Source organism: Amphiprion ocellaris, chromosome 10 (assembly GCF_022539595.1).
Source record: "Amphiprion ocellaris isolate individual 3 ecotype Okinawa chromosome 10, ASM2253959v1, whole genome shotgun sequence".
NCBI classification, from domain to species: Eukaryota; Metazoa; Chordata; class Actinopteri; family Pomacentridae; genus Amphiprion; species Amphiprion ocellaris.
In genome coordinates, this window is record NC_072775.1 from 5,860,494 (window position 1) to 5,881,085 (window position 20,592).

At 38.8% G+C, this 20,592-nt stretch overlaps 1 protein-coding gene across 1 annotated transcript; it reads right to left on the reverse strand.

Annotated features, from left to right (window-relative positions):
- Positions 1-1,434: 1,434 nt before the first annotated feature.
- Positions 1,435-16,713, reverse strand: LOC111562859 (cysteine-rich secretory protein LCCL domain-containing 1-like). The gene is made up of 15 exons (XM_023261633.3): positions 16,423-16,713; positions 15,545-15,854; positions 8,221-8,339; positions 6,915-7,047; positions 6,537-6,652; positions 6,086-6,186; positions 5,656-5,823; positions 5,509-5,569; positions 5,277-5,343; positions 5,055-5,185; positions 4,878-4,921; positions 4,707-4,779; positions 3,827-3,896; positions 3,217-3,350; positions 1,435-3,077 (listed from the first exon to the last, which is right to left on the reverse strand). Exons 2-15 carry the CDS (start codon positions 15,809-15,811, stop codon positions 3,026-3,028), a joined length of 1,536 nt encoding a protein of 511 aa, XP_023117401.2. The 5' UTR covers positions 15,812-15,854; positions 16,423-16,713; the 3' UTR covers positions 1,435-3,025.
- Positions 16,714-20,592: the final 3,879 nt, after the last annotated feature.

The window sequence follows — 20,592 nt, forward strand, 5'->3', positions numbered from 1 at the left end:
GCTGCCTGTCTGAATGATGGAGTAATTTCTCACAAACTTGAATGCTCGAGTAAGCCTCTAATTGACTGGCATGAAGGCTGAGTGAGTGGATGGCAGCTTCTTGATTGACAGGATGGCTAACTGACCGGAGCAGTTCAGAGGGGTCTGGTGCCAATGGCCACCTCTGCAACAGGGTCCTGTGAATTTTAACAGCGCTGCGATGCTTGACTCTTTTCTCTAGGAAACCTGGCCCAAACCCAGCCGACAGTTTTAATCTCAGTCGCAGTTTCTTTATGTGATATACATTCAGCAAGAGGTCATGTCCACTTCAAGCAGAGTCATGTGATGGTTAAACTGGTCACTTCAGGCTGTATTTGTTTATTTAAGTATGATCAGAACCTGCTGCACCCAGTCTAAAGGCATCAATTCAAAATTTGTCCTGTTTTTAAGTGTTTTTCTTACATAATTTGTGCATCTTCATTTACATGCGTGCACTCCTGTGTGTTTAGAGGTGACTTTCGGCTCTAGCCTCGACACATCTGTGCCAGTCCAGAGGAAGGAGCGGAAGTGCATCCTGCGAAGTAGAGTGATAAAGATCAGTAAAACACAGTTGGTCTTTGTTTGTGTGCCCGTTGGCACAGCAAGGGATCCTGAGCACTTTGACTTCAGTTCACTCGCAGGACTCAGTTCAAACTCCAGAAAATGGAGATGAAACAGAACACCGCAGGAACATAAGTGGAAAATGAAGCCTTTAACACAGAGTGCAGGTCAGACCACTGTTATTAAAACTGCTTATTTTCCTAAATTAACTTTGGAACTGTGACATGTTTAAGACTTTTTTTTATTCCTAGAATGCAAAATGTTGTGAATCTCCAACCCAAAATCTGTACTCTTGAACTTAAACAAATTACTTTAGGCATTTAAGTCCACCACTTTCTACTTGGAAAAACTAAATCTCATGTCAGACTGTGAGCAGTTTATGTAGGTCTTGCGCTTCACTCAAAACATGCAAAGCCAAGTGGTAGATAAGATCTTTTCCCTGGACCTGGAACAAGCAGCTTTCCCTTCCTCTATGTTCCCCTCAGTTCCTGGAAACACCCACGGCTTTCTAGAAAGACATTTCTCCTGGAAGTTTGATCCGCAGCTGAATCTGAGATGTTGAAATGTTAATGCCCAGATTCCGCAGGCTATCTGGAAGCTGCGGGTGCTGATATTAAAATAGTGTGGCCACTCAGCCATATGTCTACCACCATATGTCCGCAAAAACTGAAAACAAGTGTAATGCAATACAATGTAAACCGAGGAGCGGATTCAAGCCTTTAACTTGAGGTTAGAGGAGTTGAACCGCTGCTGTAGCTAAATCATCAACTTATGGCTTTAATCCTAAGCAGAAAAATGCATGTTGCTGATTTTATGGCACAGAATCTTTAGTGAAGTGAAAAATGACACAAAAAATAAATATAAAAATTTGAAGTATTTTAATTGTGATTTCCACCATGCACATACCTGGCCAGCCAGGTTCCAGTTATACAAATAAAAGCTGGGAAATGCAGTATAACATAAAAAATACATATATATGTTACACACACACACAGTATTTACAAACGTCGGTTTTATGGCATTATGGTGGAATTTGTCCTTTATAAAAATAAAAGCTCGAGTGGCAAATATACGTTTTGCATGCAGAAGCTGTATCACCATCTATTGTTTATTGCGAAATGTTAGAAATGTGAATGAAAAGGGCAACAGTAGCAAGCATTTCAAGCATGTTTTCAATATTATTTACAGTAATATATACAAAAATATACAATTTGCATTTAAACTGCCTGCATTATTGCTATACTATATACTGTAATCAGACATACAACATATGGAGGTCCTAACCAGACTTTTTAGAAATAAAACAATTGTTCCATTTGTGTAGAGGTCAGTAAGAAAATGATTGTTTCCTCAGTGAACATTTTCCCACTGGGTTTATGGTCTCAATTGTTAATTTCAAGACTGTTTTAATTTAGCATGGTGCCAAATTTGAAAATCATGGTAACATTTAGAGTAAAATAATCAATAAAGCAGTTTTAGGGCATGTTCTTCAGTCACGTCCACCACACACTTGTTTCATCTGGTATCAAAAGAGCAAGACAGCCTCGGCCAAATTCTAATCTCGAGGCATGAAAACAGGAAAATGTAGGAGATTTTAAAGTCTCTGTAGTTCGTATACTTGAGGGAAAATAAATGAGATTACCATACTGAAAATATTAAAACAATGTTGTTAAAGTTACCTAATAAAAAGTGCTGTTACTTCTTTTTTTTCTGCCCTTCAGTCATCCAGTTTATTTCATTATTGTGATTATTTCTGGTTAATCACTTTTCCTATACTGTACATCCAGTTTGGGCCTCCACAGAATACACCAGACACCTGTTTGGCAAAGTGGGATGGGAACCTCTGACCACCAATAGTCTGATTAAATAAAGGCACATTGTACAAGAAGATATTATGAGTCACTTTGTGAATTAGCCCCAATGGAAGGGCTAAATTGCTGTGCTGTTTTACCTGGCGTACATGGAAATGATGTATGCCACGTCTTGAATTGCTCTGCGAAAAGCTTTGATTTTAGACTTTTACTTTTAAGTTCTGAAATTACAAGAGGTGGTTGAAATTGGTGCTAAATTTAGTGGTGTATATGCAACTTTGAGTGTTAAAAAAACATGATGTCACCACACCATGTCTGCCAAAGATGCATGGCAGCCCCATGTGTGTGTTACAGTAAGCTTTCAAATTTAGGGAACGATGTAAGGCAAGAGACATCCGAATGCATCATTAAACAAACATAATTTGCTGCTCTGTTATTGGACAGTGATTCACTCGTGACCAAAGATAGAGAAGCCTTGAATAGAGGCATGTTACACTTTTAGCGTCAGGAGCAGAAACGCTGATTTATTGACTGCAGGAACGAATGTAATTGTAGGTTGTAAGTTCATAATGAGTGGGTTTGCTGGATATGAAGTGGCCATGTTTGATGGTACTTTGTCCTTTGAGAGTGGTTTTTCAGATGACTGCAAACACTCTGAAGGCTTTTCCTCCTGTGGGGTTCACTAGGCTGGAAAGAGACAGAAGCAATGGAAAGTTAGAATGTAAAGATTTCTCACATGCATTGTATGGGCTGCAATACCAACACCAATGTTAGAATTTCATATATTTTAAGTAAATGATCGCATCTGGGATCCATAAAATGTTACCTTTCTGAGGTGATGGCATTCTGATAGCTGCCACTGTACTGCCTCCTTCTGTCGACTGGCATCACATCAAGGTAACCTCCTGATTCATTCTGGATCACTCCAGCATGAATGGCTGCTCTGCAGATACTGGATTTCTGGAAGAATGAGTGGAAACCACAGATATAAGAGAAGAACTGGATATTGGACTCAAACATCCCTCCTTGCTCACTTGAATAAAAATTGCTCAACTGCAACATAAACTAAAAGTTTCTAGCTTACAGGTTTGTGTGCATAAATCCTCCAGAAAATTCATCCAAGAAAGACTGAAAACTGTCACTGTTTGCACTTGGAGGTGTTTTGTCAACAGTTTTACAGGTTTTGTGTATATTTTTTTATTGCAGTACTGTACATGATGTCCACTGGGGACAATTTGGCAGTGAGGCTGAGTGGTAGAGCATTATCCAACACCTTTAATACATCCATGGTGGTACAATTAAAAATTGCATTATTGATTTTGAAAAATACAAGACATCTCTCTGTGTTCTGGAAAGAATAAATGATTTATGACTGGTGCCTAAAACTCAACACCAAAACCCAAAAAAGGGCTTTTGTCAATGATGTAAGAACTTACATCGGAGTAGTATTTTGTGCCAATGACTCGGGCTTGGCTATCCCGTAAACAGTTCCTGGGACAATACAACCTGAAAAAAAGCCAAAGATAGTTAAGAAATATTTTCAGTGCAAATTCATTACATACCAAACTTAAAAGATTAGGAGAAGTTAGAACCAGTGTAAATTTTAGATATAAATATGTAATTTGTCAAGGTAGAAATCAGAAAATGCACAGCAAATATATGAATCCCTCAATGATGATGCAGAAAGTTTGTCTACACTTTAATTTGAAAGGCTATTTATATTGGCCTTATATATTGGTTAAATAGCCAACCTGTAGTTCTTATGGTGTGTGTCTACAGGATCCGTCATTCCCTTCCTTCCCATTCATTGTCTATATCAGCACCTTTGCAATGCATTCAGGTAGCGTTTCATTTTGAGAGATGGGGCGTCATGTTGGCTGCTTCTTGTTTGCATAACGTTGAAGTTTAGATTACTGTGTGCAGATCAGGGTCATCCAATGCCCGACAAACCTCTAGAAATGCCTGGAAAATTTTTAAACTAACCGAACAGATTCAGCAGTTGCATGGTTTATCTCTCTCCTCTTCAAAAACACATTTCCATGAACTATTTTCATCATGTAAGAGGTTTCCAAACAAGTCACCATGTTGGTCCAGTTTGACATCCAGGTGTGAGCAGCCTACAAGTGAAGCATTTTTCCAATCAGGTGCAGCCAATGTCTGTGTGGTTGTTGGCAGGTATAGAATTTACTGGTGTGATGTTCATCTTTTCTGACACTTTGCAGCTGTACACCTATCAAGGGAAGCAGCGGGGAAACAGGCCTGTGGACACGCACCATTAGATGGACTGAGACTGTCTACATAAAAGCTCCATGTTACCTGGGACAGTGTCGTACAGGTTTCTTGAAAGGGCAGAAAAGTGCTACTGTGGTATCACATCTCACTGCCTTGACTGGGATAAAAAGTGGACAAAACACAGCAAAACATGACCGTACAGTATTTATGTACAAAGACAATGGGATGAAGTAAAATGTGATTGTGAAATCTTACCAGGCACTGAGTCTACTTTGAAGGAATTTGCACTTCGGTTTTTCCTGTGAATTTAAAGAGAATTGTGAGTGATGACCAATGTGAAACAGCTAAGAAATACAGTCAAATAGCCCTAACACAAAGGGTTAATATCCATAAATAGAGAGCAGAAATCAATATTTAATAAGTGATTCCTACCCAATGGATTGAATACCATTCTTGTATGACTTGCTGAACTGTTGTTTTCTGCCCAGTCTGGTCACATCCAACCATCCTCCATCATTATCAATAACACCAGAGTGCAGCGCAGCTCCACACACACTGGATTGCTGGAGGATTAGTCAAACACAGACAGTCTTTTCGTATAGTATACTATTGAATAAATACATGCATTGGTATCTGTTCTTGGAAATCATTTACCATGTCATAAAATGCAGTCCCAACTACTTTTCCAGGACTGTCAAGGCAACCAGGTGGACACTCATATCTACGGGTAAAAACACAATGAAGTGAACAACACAGTGGAGCTGATGCTATGTTTCAACGTGAGCTAATAATGCTAATATAACTCTACCCATGTGAAGAAAATCCTGTGTATAATATGTGTATATTATCTGGCCAGACGTTGCTCGTCTTTTGAATCAGTATCTACCTGTTGCAGGTTGTTCCCTTGCACTGATCCCTCAGTTTGGTCTCACATTCGACCTGTTGGGCTTAAGCAACAACACAAACTCATTGTAATACTGATAAAAAGACATACATTAATAGGATGTTAGTAGTACTAAGGGGACATCCTTACACATCTGCTCCGTGCTGACGACTTGGTTTCTCTCTAGGTTGTCGTTGGGCGAAGGGTTTGGTGACTGAGCCCTAGGTTGGGGCTCTCTGTCTCTTACTGGTTCTGGTTCGGGTTCAATGTAGTTGGTTTCCTCAATCTCAGGAGCTGGACGCCTGTCAACACCCCCATCTGAAAACACAGATGCTGGATTATACCATTGTGCTGTCTTGCTAGATTCTATGTGCACTTTTCCTTGACTGATGTACATATAATTCGACTAATTTGAATGCGGCAATAATTTTTTATGTGGAAATGAGTGGAAATGGAAACACTGGGTGCATGAAAAATGCACAGAATCATAGGAAGATTTCACAGTGAAATTAAGTGAATTATCAAAACAGATCATTTGGATAAGGTAAATAAGAAGAAACCAAGTCTGTATCTAACCTACCTTTATAGCAGAGGTTGTCCCTGCAGCCTCCTGCATAGCTGGCTGGACAGGCAGAACAGGGAGCTCCATATTTGTATGGAGCATGACCCCACCAGTTGCCCCTGAAAACAACAACTGTTATAACACTGACTTTGTCAAAAAGGAAAACAGCAAACACTTTTATTTGTCATAAATCTGCATTGTTATTGTCAATAATCTATACAACCTTTGGTTGGTGATTAGTTTGAGCAGAGACAATTGGATCATTGTATGCAAATTCACATTCTTGCATAATTATTGTACTTCATGTATGTGACACTACATCCATTGACAAGAGACATCTCATGTAATCAAGAACAACATGTGTGTATTAAGTAATGGAAGCATTTCTTGGTTAATGATGTGAGTTTCTTTCTTTAGTTTTGATTCTAATGCACAGTGTTCTAACATGTTGTCACTGGATGAAACTTACGGTGGAGAGTAGTTGCAGACCAAATAGACAGCTTTGGCCCAGATCATTCCCCATACATTCATGTTGTAACACACATTGATGGCACAGCCAATACGATTACTAGTCGCCCAAACCAACTGGAAAAAAGACATTCAAATCCATGAGTTGGAGCAGGTAGTTGAAATATTAAGAGACAGTGGTAAAGAAGTAAATCTCTTGATACATTTATTTTTTAGAATAAATTCAGCCAATTACATTTCTTCTTTGAACTTCAATCAGTCAGAATAGCATATCAAAAAAAGTGCTGAAATCTCAAATGAATATCAGTTTGGTTTTTTTCAAGTAAAAAAACAAAAAATGTAGGATAAGTAATATAACAGTAAATATAACAGTTCTTACCTGAGTGTAGTGAGTACAGACAGGTCCTGAACACCTAAACGGACAATGTGGGTTACACTCCTGGGAGTACGGATAGCTGTAGTACCTCACTTCATCATACCAGGCCTGGACATGGTATGTCGGGGGTCGGTCCCTAAAGTGACAGAAATGGTCTTCCACTGTATCCTCTCATTATGTCACCAGAAACAATGAAAACATACATCAAAGCAGCTAAACTATACTGCTTGTTGCAAGGTCAGCACTGGGCAATTTCCAGGTATTCTGTGTTAAATGAATACTTCCCTTAGAACACACACCATACTTGACATATGGCATATTATTGCCTTATAGTTACCAGAAGTGCTGGCTAACATGCACATATCCAATAGGCGTAAACATTCATTTTGAGCTTTATTTTCACTCTGTTTTAGTCTCCACCATCACCTAAGTAAAATGTCTACTTGAAGAAAATAGCTTTGTTTACTTACTGGTGTAGAAATCTAAAAAAATAAATAAAAAATAGGTGAGAAAATTGATCCCACTGTCATATATGTACAGTAAATATAAAGCTACAACTGGACGACAGTTAGGTTAGCATAGTTTAGCTCAAGCACAGACGAAACTGGAAATTGGCCACCAGCAACTTTGAAGCTCACAAATTAACAATTTAAATACTGAATTTGTTTAATCTGTACAGAAATCAAGGTGTAAAAACCATAATTTTTGGTGTTGCAGGTTTATGTGTCAAATCTCTTGGTTCTGAGCAACTGCTAGCTAAGAAGCAGAGACTAGAAAGCTACTGATCCCAGTTAAGAAACATCTTGTAAATGTAAAAGAGCAAATTGTTAAGCAACTCAAGGACTGACAGCACATTGTTTCTGGAAAAAATTAATAAATGAGACTGAATAGCTGCTTTCACCTGTTTCAGTCTTTGAGTTAAGCTAGCCAAAGCTAACCAGTTGCTATCTGTAGCTTACCAGCTAGTCGCTAACTGTTCACCATTAGGTGCTGGGCAGATTAGCTAACAGACTGTAAAACTGAGGTGAATTACACTGTGTTAGTCAGTATGAATACCTTTGTCATTTGATAAATTTTTAATGAAATTGATTCTAACTTTCAAAATAGTCAACAAACTATAAATTTATTACATTCAAACAAAGAACAACAGTCATTCTGGGTTGCAAGGTTTGGTGAAAAGCTTAACGAGGGAAATTTGTTTGTGGATATAAATATTTTGTTCTCACGTTGTGAGAAAATACCATTATTCTTATCACGTTAAACATTATGTAAATGCCACTCTTTCTTCCACTTCATTGTACGTACACACCTGCCCCAGTGTGCTCCGAGGTTTTGGCCTATTTGCGTCAACATGTGGCTTGGCCCATGTTCCCATCGACACGTATGAGCCCAGTGCTCCGCGCTCCTCTCCAACTCGTAGTCCCACACCTGACAACACAGACATACATGAACACACAAAACAACTTACTATGCTGTGGAAAGATGAACTTGAAAGGTCAACTTTTAAAGTTAAATAGGGTAAGTAGCTGATCTATTTTCAGTAATAATAATTTTCTGTTGGGCAGCAGGTAAAACTCAAACATTGCTTTGCTTTTGACGGATGTCTGCAAACCTGAAACTCCAAACTCCTGATTTAAGTGGCCACTTACCATAGTTGTGGCTGTAGTTGTTTCTTATTACAACTTGTTCAAATATCTCATAAGTCTCTTCAAGGGAACTACACTACCACAAATTCCATTGAAATCAATCTGGCAGTAACCGTATGCACACTTGAGGCAAACTGAACCTGAAAGATGAACCTGCTCTTTTACTTGAAAGACTGTATGCAGGCCTCTTGCAAATTTGACACAGTATAGTCAAAAGTAGGCCTCTCCTATTAAGCACACACATCCACTCTCCTACACACAGACACATACATGAGAGACCACCACATCAACTTGCAGCTTTGTGCCACTTCTCAGCGAGGTTGTTTCATAGCTTGTTTCCAGTAAGTTTTGGTCGCATAAAACAATCTGAGAGGGGAAAACAGCCTTCAATAAAAAAAAAAAAAAAAGAAAGAGCTTAAAAAACTAGGAACACAGAGGGTCTCTGTTTGGGAGCTTGATGCCTTCTTTACTGTAAAAGCTTAACACAATCTGATGAAGTGAGGTCCAAATACCTGAAAAGTATTCACACACCTCTTGTTTTGAACAAAGCAGACTGTTGGTCGTGGCCGAGCAATTTAAACATTGTAGCAAAGTTAATTTACTGTTGACTCTGTTGAGGAGGGAGAAGAATAAGTGCAGTGTGCTGTGCTGTTTGCCCACTGTTTAGTTGCATTACAGCTATCACGCGTCAAAACTAATAGGATAATGCTTAAGTGTGGAGCTGTAACTGCTTGACTTGACCGCCATAATGCGTTCCATATGTTGGGTACTGTTGCCTATTCACTGTGGTGCTGCTTACTGTTCAAGCCCGATTGGTAAAGTGATATTTTGACTGTTTAGTTCTTTGGCCACGAACCAGCTGTGGCCAATATAGCGGCGCAGAGGAGATTTTCTGCTCAAAAGTGCTTCGTGTTTGCCATGTGATGCTGTATTTTACAAGGATTTTTAACGCTATATTGTAGCTGTTGGGTAGAATTCTCATTGTGACCATTTTGATTTTATTTTTGCTTAATTTTTGTGAAAAGATTGCATAAATTTCCATTTCATGACAGCAAAGATGAGTGTTACATCACCTTTAGTGAGTGTTCAGAACAAAAACACAAACGCCATGTGAGAATGTTGCGACAGAGCTAGTATCAGTTCTGTATAAATATGTATGAATGTGAGTGTTTACCAGTAGGAGTCCACTGTTAGTGTTTTTTCAGGGATGACATTGATACTGATAATTAGTAACCAAGGAGACCTACAGTATAATTGGAACCGCTATGGATTTGCAGAAAAAAAAATCTTGGTGTCATAATTTAGAATAACACAAACTGCAAATCAAAACTGAATTAAAATGTCTTTGTTGATGTTTACATGTATTTCATTAAAAGACAGGTTTTCAGAATTCATACTTTAGTGTTGATAGGCTATTACAGTGATGTGGGTGGGACATTGATTGTGGCATTTGCATTAGAGTCTTAGTAGCAGGAATCGGTTAAAAAAATAACTATATTGATAATCATATGAATGCTGAATACTGGATCTGATATTCAGCGTTTCGTCTGACAACTCCCTGTTACCAGACAGAAAAAAACTGCAAATCAGTCAGTTCATTCTACAGCTCAACGAGTCCAAAATTATCGGTTCCCTTCCACCTAAAATAAGAAAAGCAACACTTTCCAGTCAAATGTGAAAACAGACACAATGTTGGATTATAATGTCGATGCCTTGTGTGATAATAGTTAAAGGAAATAGTCTGTTGGAATAATTTATCATGATTTCCAATAATTTTGTCCAGGTCATTTGGGAAGATCTTTATACTATAAGCAGGAATTCAGCTGTTTTAATAGCTTCTTTGTGTTATTCTATGGCAAACCAAAGGGAAACGGACAAAAGAGCCCTTAATCGCAACTATTTCAGGAAGAACAGATGGCAAGATTTTTGGCCATGTTTGTACCTTGCATTTAACAGTAGAAGAATTGTGGTAAAACAGCATTACTAAGAATGTGTCTTAGTACATATTTGACCGAAGGTGCATTGTGACTAAAATATCCAGGTCTCACTTTATCTGTCTTTTGCCCAAATCCTGTGCGTCAGTTGCTTGCTGCAACATGGTGGTCTCACTGAAGCTGTATAATTTCATAGAGCTAATCATAGTCACTTCGGGGCAGCAAGCAAATCATAAAGTGCATCTAAAGTGCAGGTCAAGTCATGTGTTCTTGCTTGTTCTTTGGATAAGAAGGACAATTTAGCAGAAAAGCTAACCTGGGTTTGTTGCTCAGGGTCTGTGACTCTTGTGTAGCAGCTACTGTTTGCTGATGACTGAAAAAAAATCATCCATTTTGGAAGATGATGCTACTCTGTCACATGAAGGCAAATCTGAACAAGAAATGCTATTTAATGACATTTTGTCTTTAACAATAGGGGTAGTAGCTGATAAAACAGTCACATAATTTGTTTTTGGAAAGGTAACTGGATATTTTCATACAAATCATACAGTTATTTTCGGTAGAAAAGTCCTTTCATCCTCTTAAACCAATCTCAGTTCAAGATAAGATAAAGTTGATCACACACGGGAAAGTTTGCATATTTCCACTTAGAAAGAGAAACAGAAATCCACATTAGAAAATGAGAGGTCAGGTTTAATTTTTACAAACGTTTTCAATTGTTTTTTGGTTAAGTTTACACACCTGAACTTCTGGGTTAGGTTCAAGAATAGATCATTGTTTTTGGTAAAATAAACCCCATTGTTATATTCGAGCAAAGTTCCATTTTGTAGGTTTTCAGGGTGATAATTTACATGCAGTTTTTCTCACAAGCACACAAGGTCGCTTACAAAATCCTGAGAGTTGGGGTTTGGGAATGAATAATATGATAGCAACTTGTAAACATCATTTAATGGGCTGATGATGATGATGCATCTGAACATTTCAATGCAACTTTCCAGAACTGCCAGTTTGACAAGCACTAGCATTTCACCCAGAAAATGGCAGAGTATGTGGAGGAGGGCGACTGTGTAGGATTTAAACAGTCTTTTTCATTCTTCACCACTGCTTTCAGTGATCTTTCATTCAGCACCACTGATGCTTTGGAGGAAGTATCCCTATTTCTGCACTGTATGATGGCAGAGTTTTCATCCTGTCTTTGGGTGTGGCATCCGCAACAAGTGAAACATTTAAACCCATTCTGAAGAAACCTCACAGGACCTAGTTGGTTTAAAACATACTGAACCCTTAGTCCTACTTACAAGGCAATACTGGCCACCTGCACGGCCCAAAACTTCACCAGGTTATTATGAAATCTGAGTTCAGCACAAAGCTTTCACTGCAAACAATCTACAGCGGATACTAATGATCTCTGCCAGCTCATTATTCTCTCCGTGTTCTTGTTATTCTTCCCCCTCAATTATCCAATGGAGGGGAAGATGGACTGCCCACCAGCCTTTTGGAGAAAGGTCACAGCAACAACGACCAATCTCCTTTTGCATTCCAAAGAGCATTAAGTTTCTAAAACATAGACCTGCTTCCAGCCATCTGCCAGGACCACCTCTGCTACAGAGCTAAGGGCAAAACGTGCGTCCTTGCAGCAAGAGAGTACTCAAGGCAGCGCTTTGCGAAGAAAAATCTTCAAGAAGAAAGCAAGAAGTTTGTATAAGTATGCAAAATTCCTACAGTATGGAAAGTGGTTGTGATTATGGGACATTTAAAGAGCTTTCTAAGAATGATCTGCTGGGCAAGAAGTGACGTGTTTTAGTTGCAAAAAGCGCTTTAAAGGCACTTACTGCATATCTTTTGTATGAAATTAAGGAGTCGGAGCTGCAGTGGAGGTGTAGCCCCCTTTGGCCTCCAAATCCTGCAATCTGAAAACCAAATACTTGGCCCTCATCAGCCCCCTGTCTTACCACATCATTATCATCAGTAATAGTATCCCTCGCAGAAGAAACACTGGATTAGTGTACATAACATACATTTGCACTACCATGCACACGCACTTCAAACGACGGGGCTCGCCATGTTTGAAATAGATTCACCACCGTGGCACCCGAAATGAGATGCGTGGAGGATCAAACAAAAGATAACATTGGCACGAGTTCGAGTGAGCAGAGATGGATGGAGAGAGGAAAAGTGGAGGAGGGTGAAGAGAAGCCTGAGGGAAGGTTTGTGAGGCTGAAGATCGAGCGAGGAAAAGAGTCTGCGAGAGGAGAAACGGACTGAGAGAGTAAAGAGAGGCAGGACAGGAGGAGAGGGAAGGCAGGTTGGTTGAGGTAGAGGGCAGGACAACACTGCGGGGGTGAAAGCTGGATCCGGGCCAAGGGCAGCGAGGGCAGCGAGCAGGAGCTGGCCAGACAGTGGCTTAGGCTTCCAGATCTCGTTTTCTCTCTTTCCTCCCCTAATCTGCTGTCCTCAGCTGGCAGAGCATCACTGGCAGAAAGTGCTTTCCACTTAGAAAGACTTTAGTGTCAAACTCCACCAATTTGGCCAAGGTCACTCGAAATTATTCAGTAGATAGTGTGAAGGAAGAATTACTCTTTTCCCCCTCATTGATAGATTTCCTCGCAGCTGTTAACTGAAAACATCCCAGGACATCATGCAGGTTGCATCTGTCAGCTACAGTCACCTTAACCCTCATGTCGTCCTGTGGGTCAAAATTGACCCGTTTTAAAGGTTGAAAATGTGGAAAAAAAGACATTTTCACAGTGAAACTTCTGATGGCCACATTTTGAACATTTTTGGGAAATCTTTGAACCCTTTTTGGTGGAAAAGAAAGAAATGTTAAAAATGTTTCTTCAGAACATTTACACAAAAATCGACCAAAATCCAGCGAATTTTGTTGGATTTTGGTTGATTTTTATGTGAATGTTCTTAAAGAAAATATTAGAAGTTTTACTGATATATATGTAATCACTTTAGATATTTTTAGGATTTTTTTGGAAGATTTTTACTCATTTTTTGAAAATATTTACAAGAATTTCCTTGCTAAATTTGAGGGATTTTTAAAAAACTTTTAAGGGAAACTTTTAATGAACTATTGGGGTTTTCTTCCTGAAGGTTTTGCAAATTTTCAGAAATTTGGGGATATTTTTTTTTTTGCTGATTTTTTCCAGACAAGGAAACAATATTTTTTTGTGCCCATAAATGAAGACAAACAGGAGGCTTAAATTAAGTTGTAGAACCTATAGATCACCTCAAATTGTCCTACAGGTTACACCTTTGACCTCTGTTCCTATTTGCTTCTCCCAAAGTGAGGCTGGGAACACATTCAGGTCCTCTCTGTCCCTAATATGACCCTGATAAAGGCAGATGCTGCAAAAGAAGATACATAAGAGAGAGACAACTGCCGTAGCAAAAACATGACTTGGTTAAGATTAGATATTGTTTAGTCTGACGTTACGGAGTAGACAAGTTGTCTCCATATTGGGTCGTAATCTAAATATCCTCCCAACTCAAAATGTACCCAAGGTTGAAAAGAATCCTCAGAATTGAAGCTGCCAGCGCTCACATCACTGTGTTGCTTGTTGTATCACTTCCCCTGATATCAGTAAACCTTACTGTCAACATAAGCCATCTGAATCTCCAGAGTGTCTCTATATCTACCTCCTCGTTCCTCTCTCGACATCGCAGACATCGCTTCTAGGATAGCGTAAACTTTGTTTGCATCCATGACCAGCTTTCTACTAGTACTTTGTATTTGCCACAAACTGACCTTTTTCTTACCAATAACCCCACAAACTAATATAAATAACTGAATCAGTCGATGATGAGTTCTTTTGTCTGGAAGTAACGCTAGATTTCTATTGCAGACAGTAGTGAGTTTGGCAAGGTTACAGCTGACAATAGAGCAGAAAGTGCTTTTAGTTTCAGAAAGTTAAAGCTAAAAACTATCTTTTGTACTACAATCCTTGGGGAACCACTTCACAGCATGTTTGAAATACCAGACGTTGACAGGTCTGCTGTGCCTAGTTTGAGCTGCTTAAGTAAGACTGGATGGGATTTAGTGAATGGTCAACCCAAATGAACTGATTTTGGAATGAGGAGTTTAATCCTGACGCGTTAATATTCAGCTACTTCCAGTTAATGTCAAAGTCTAACTAATACTGATTTTGTTTGCTATTTAGGTAACTGATTTTTTAAAATGATGTAACAGCTATGGTCAGTGGTTAGCACTGTCGCCTTGCAGCTAGAAGATCCCCGCTTTGCGTCCCAGAATGGCCTTCCCAGGATCTTTCTGCATGGAGTTTGCATGTTCTCACTGTGCATGCGTGAGTTTTGTCTGGGTTCTCTGGCTTCCTCCCACAGTTCAAAAACATGCTGAGGTTACCTGGTAATTCTAAACTGTCTGTAGGTGTGAATGTGAGTGTGCTTGTTTGTCTCTGTGTAGCCCTGTGATAAACTGGCGATGTGTCCAGGATGTCCCCTTTTCAATTTTCAAGCAATTTTGGTCAATTTTTAAAAATCATTTTGGACATTTTTTGACATTTTGCCAGTTTTTAGGCTATTTCAGACAGGTTTTAAGTCACTTTGGATGTTGGACAGATTTTGAAGCATTTTGACCGGATTTTAGAGTCATTTTAGACAGTTTTCAAGATGTTTTGGACTAGCTTTGTCACATTGGAAACATTTAGTATAATTTTGGACTACTGAACAGTCATTTTGGACAGGGGTTTTGACATTCAGACCAGATTTTGAGTCATTTTAGATAATTTTCACATTGTTTTGGACTATTTCTTTGTGATGTTTTGCACATTTTGAGTCATTTAAAAACTTTAGTCATTCTAGACAGTTTTCAAGTAATTTTGGACAGGTTTTTGACATGTTTGGTCAAATTTTGAGACATTTTGTCCTGATGGAGCCTATCCCAGCTACCTTAAGTCAGCTGGGATAGGCTTCAGCACTCCCACGACCCTAATGAGGATTAAGCCATGTATCGATAATAGATGGATACATGGATAACGGCTATTCTAGTGTGACGAAAATGACAGAGCGGTGCATCCTCAGCACTCACCATGTACTCCATGTTGGAGGCAGGAGGGTGAACCTGACCCCTCAGCTTGTTGTGCAGGTCCAGGATGAGGTGCATGTCTCCCTCACTGATGGCCCTCTTCCCTCTCGACCTGGCCCTCCACCACTCATCGTCCTTGTTCCTGTATTTCTCCAGGATGGACTCGAGCCTCGTGGAGTTGGTGAGGACCGCCGCCAGGACGCCCTGGCTCAGGCACAGGAGCAAACTCGCCGCTCTGACCCAGCCGGGGTAAGGAGGAGACTTTCTCATGATGGGGGAAGCACTGATGCTATGAGGGATACTTTTGTTTTGTCTGCAGAACAGAGAGAAAGAGCATGTGTTGAGGTAGAGCAGCTTGAGCTTGAATATCTGCTTTATCAGCCTAAATGCATGTGAGTACAGAGCTTTCATGCATCTTTTTGGGTGCTCAGACTTCCAAGCTATCAGAGTGCATATTAATCAACTCTCCTTCCAGCCTGCAACCTTGAATCTGTCTTCTGTCCCAGTTTAATAATGTTTTAATTATAGGGGACTTCACTTCAAACAGTGAGTCTAACACAGCTTTCAGCAGCCGGAGTGCATCTGCGGGTCACTGCATCACTACACACAGTAGGACCAGTGTAAACGGACTTTTCACACGTTATGTTACAGGGCACAAGATTTAGTGCGCATGCTTAAATTGCCATACTCTGTGTGCCAACATGCCCTCCAGGGAGACTTTGATATGGACTTTCTAAGATGCAAACAGAGATTCAGTTATGGTTGCATGAGAGCTAAAAATATAAACACTGTAGTGCATTTTACCATTAAAAGGATGAGAATAAGATTGTGAGTGTCACAGCACAGACTTGCACATAATGAAAGAAACGGTGCAAATTTACCTCTAAATTCCTTCAAAAGTGATCAAAAATATCCCCCAGGTTTAATATTCCAGATGCTGATCTTCCTGGAGATTACTGCAGAGTGACAGATTTCCAATTTAGGGCGCCTTTAAATCCATCCATCACACAGAGGGAGAAAAAAAGAGCGCAGGCAGTCGGATCTCTGTCAGATTGTACATCCACTGCTGCTGAGAGCTCGCAGATGTCTATAGGTCCCTGTTGAATTCCTCAGGTCGCTCAGTGCGAAGCGGGCTGCACGGGACTGCTGCTCATTTTGCGCTTATATGCCAAATTTGCGCTTAGCAACGCGCAACGCAGCGGACCACGCCTCTGCAAGCCCTCTGGCTCCACACGCACACGGACACACACACACACACACACACACACACACACACACACACACGCACACGCACACACGGACACACACGGACACACACAGGCCAGCAGATCCAGGGTTGATCTATTTGAGAAGGCACCTGATCGCAGTAGAAGTGACGCGAAGGTAAACTTTGGGATGTTATGAGAGCAGCCCACTCGAGTAACAAATATTGAAAATTTTGCTGTTTCGATTTGTTTTTAATATATATTTGACAGGAAGACAAAATTAGCATCAGCTATTGGTAGAGCAAAATAGGCTACAAAAGTTCAGATGCACCCAACTCAACTGGGCAGATATTTCAGTCTGTCTTGTGAATCAATATGTATTTGTGGGACTTTTTGTAACATAGTTGACTTTTTTGCTGTTTTCAGGCCTAAACTCAATGTGGCCGCCTATAACCAAACACCACATGACATTTTTATAGAAAGATTCTTCTAAATATTATATATACAAATGGGTAAAATTGAAATTGAAAATTATTTATAAAGATATTCTAGTAACACTGCTGACATGCGATAAATCCACTACTTTATATTAAATAACTCAGAAAGACTTGGAGTCTTGCCAGTCTTTTCTTCAGGAGGAAATGACATCATGTGGAGCAGGTCATGTGATCTGGAATTAACACACTTCAGGTGTTCTTGTAATGGGGAACTTAGTTGAAAGTGATTTCTGGGACACAGATACAATTTATTTTCCATCTAAAATTTGATATATTGCCAAAAAAGAAATATCTGTCATGATTATCTCAACTTAAGAAAAAGAACACAATCAAAATATTTTTTGAATAAGTTCATTTTATTATTGTTTAGCTAATTAGAAGGTGGTTGTTACTAAATTCAGACGGTTGTTTAGTTGACATTATAGTGATATCCAGTAATTTTTTATTAATGTGATTGTTTCCATAATAAATAATTATAGAATCTGTAAAGACATGATCACAGTGAACCTAAAAAACGTATTTTTCTTTTACTTTTAATAAAAATGTATGCAAGATATATCCCATGGACTTCAAAAGTCCCTCAATTATATATTGACTCTTGTCATATGGCGTCTTGTAGTATTATTTTCTCTATATCTGTGCAGTGTTGGTGCAAAAACAGTGGAAAATTCTCACAAGTGTATCTCATCCATCTGTGCTTGGCCTGTTGCTTTTCTTGAGATCTCCACGTCATTACTGTTTGTGAGAATAGCAGCAGCAGCAGCAGCAGCAGCAGCCAGCAGGGTGGCCAGTATTCCCCCTACAACACGACCACAAAGCACTGATTCATCTGCCTTAACACACACTAGAACATTTGTGAAAGTTTGTGGGCAGTGTGTGTGTGTGTGTGTGTGTGGGTGTGTGTGTGTGTGTGTGTGTGTGTGTGTGTGTGTGTGTGTGTGTGTGTGTGCGTGTGCGTGTGTCTGTTTATATACTTTCTCCCCCTCTGTATGCTTCCTCTACTCCAACATGCTCTGTACTGACTGTCCATCAGCACAGAAGAAGAAGAAGCATTTTCTTTTAAACTGCCATTAAGATACAAAAGCAAAATGAAGGAAATATGCATAAAATAATGCAAACAAAGGAGCCTGCATATGACGCAGAATCACATTTAGGTTTTATATCTCCAACAGGGGTGGAAATTTTCAACTAGGACTCAACCCAGACTTCAACTTTAACATGATCAAATGATCAGCTCTCACTTTCTAACAGCTTCATTGATACTTGTAGTCTATTTAAACTGCCCTCACACTCATTTCTTGCCATGCTGAAGTAAAGAGAGACATGAGAATGTACCAGGACACACCCACACTAAGATGTGAAAGCATCAGCAAGGATGTAGCAATAATAATAATAATAAAAATAAATAAAAGTAGGATACAGTGAGAAATATATGCTGTACCAAATCCAAGCACTGCACCCTGACAGATCTATGTTTTCGGCAAATTATTTTATCGATTTAGCGATCAAACACTGGGACCATGAAACATAAAAAAGTGCGAAGAAATATTAAGGTGGCTTTTTTAAATTGGTTGTTTTCCTTAAAAAGTTGTCTAAAACCTTCAGGTAGCAGACAAATGTAGCAAATCCCTTCAAGTCACATCACAGAGCTGTGGAATATTTGGTATTTTTGCTAAACTTGAAAGAAAACAAATGATCAAGTATCTGAATAGTTGCTGATTATTTTCCTGTTGATCAGCTAATCAATTTGTCATACAAAATTGTTTATACCCACAAAAAAAGCAAACTGTACCGGTTTAGTTCACACAAAAACATGAACCTCCCTGATGGAGATTATTTCAAGAATATTTGTGTCAATAATCATTTAGTTAGAACAGCCTTAAATGTGGACAGCAAAAGTTTTTAGTGATTACTTTCTGTGTTTTCAAAGTTTAAGGGACTTTACACTGTCATAAATCCAGTGGCACTGCCCAAGCCTTGCATCATTTGTTATCTTCTACTAGCATCTGCTGCCCCCTCTTGGATACTGCAGAGCTTTTCAGACCCCTCAAAAGAAAAAACCCTCGGCAAGCCATCAGTGACGTTTGAGCAGAGGATTGTCCATTAGTTTACAATGTTAAAGCCAGGTCTCCTGCATCTAGATGGATGGACGATACTCCTCCGTTGAGAGCTTCTTTTTGTTGCACTATTTTGTATCACTGTTCTATATGGAGTACTGAGAGTGCCAAATTACAAAAATAAATCAATAAAAGAATAAGCAAATAAAAGTGGAAATATAAAGACAAATAAAATAAAAATAAATCATGTTTCCATATAAAGAAATATTATTTAAAAAATGAATACATAAAAGAAAAGCCTAATAAAAGTAGAAATATAAAGACAAATAAATAAAATAATTTTTAAAAAATAAGAAGAAATGTGCTTATAAATAGATAAAAAATAAATAATGTGACAGTATAAATCAATATGAATCAAAAAATGAATCCATCTAAGAAAAAGCTAATAGAAGTAGAAACATGAAGACAAATAAATAAGAAATGTGCTCTTCTTTTGCTTTTAAAGGGACATTAAATGTCACTTTAAAAGCAAAGGAAAAGATCATCACCTTCTCACTGCTGCCCTCAGGAAAGAAGACTTTTCCCACATTTCTTATTCATTTGTCTTTATATTTCTACTTTTATTCGCCTTTTATGGACTCATTTTTTGATTAATATTTCTTTAATTAGCAACATTATTTATTTTTATTTTATTTATTCATCATATTTCCACTTGTATTTGTTTATTCCTTTATAGATTTATGTTTGTAATTTGGCACTCTCAGTACTTCATAGATTCACTCAAATCAAATGTTTAACAGGAAAAGCGTGGCGCTGCGACCTGGCGGCAGCTTCATCTAGCAAAACTAAATGGATGTTAGATGAAAAAACAGCCTAAAATACCACTTCCTGCATCAAAATGAAGGAACTGATTCTCCGACTCGTTGATTCCTTGAAGACAAGACAGATTAAACTTTCTTACATGCAGTGATTAATGGAGAACTTCGGCTTTGTGTGCTGTTCATCTACAAGGGCAACACAACCAAGAAGTCTGCTTCTGTAAAGTCACTATAAAGGCTCTTTTAGAGGTCACACAAAGCCATGCACTGTGCATTTTTATCGTGGAAAAAAATAATAAGGCAATACGACACACATAAGTCAGAAAGTTATACAGCTCCAACATTATTTGATTTATTTCTCATGTTTCTTACATGCTTTTTCTGCAATAAAATTTCCTGAATTAATATTTCGTGAGTGACAATTTTTCACTTACTGCTGTTTTTCATTATATGGGTGTCATTTAGATTATCAAC

What these genes read in the sequence shown, in the direction of transcription:
- LOC111562859 (XM_023261633.3), bottom strand. Translation starts at nt 15,811, where the DNA reads ATGAGAAAGTCTCCTCCTTACCCCGGCTGGGTCAGAGCGGCGAGTTTG. An exon ending in TCTGTACTCACTACACTCAG is followed by an intron (nt 6,653 to 6,914) that starts GTAAGAACTGTT and finishes TCTTTTTTCCAG; the next exon opens with TTGGTTTGGGCGACTAGTAA. An exon ending in AATGCCATCACCTCAGAAAG is followed by an intron (nt 3,078 to 3,216) that starts GTAACATTTTAT and finishes GTCTCTTTCCAG; the next exon opens with CCTAGTGAACCCCACAGGAG.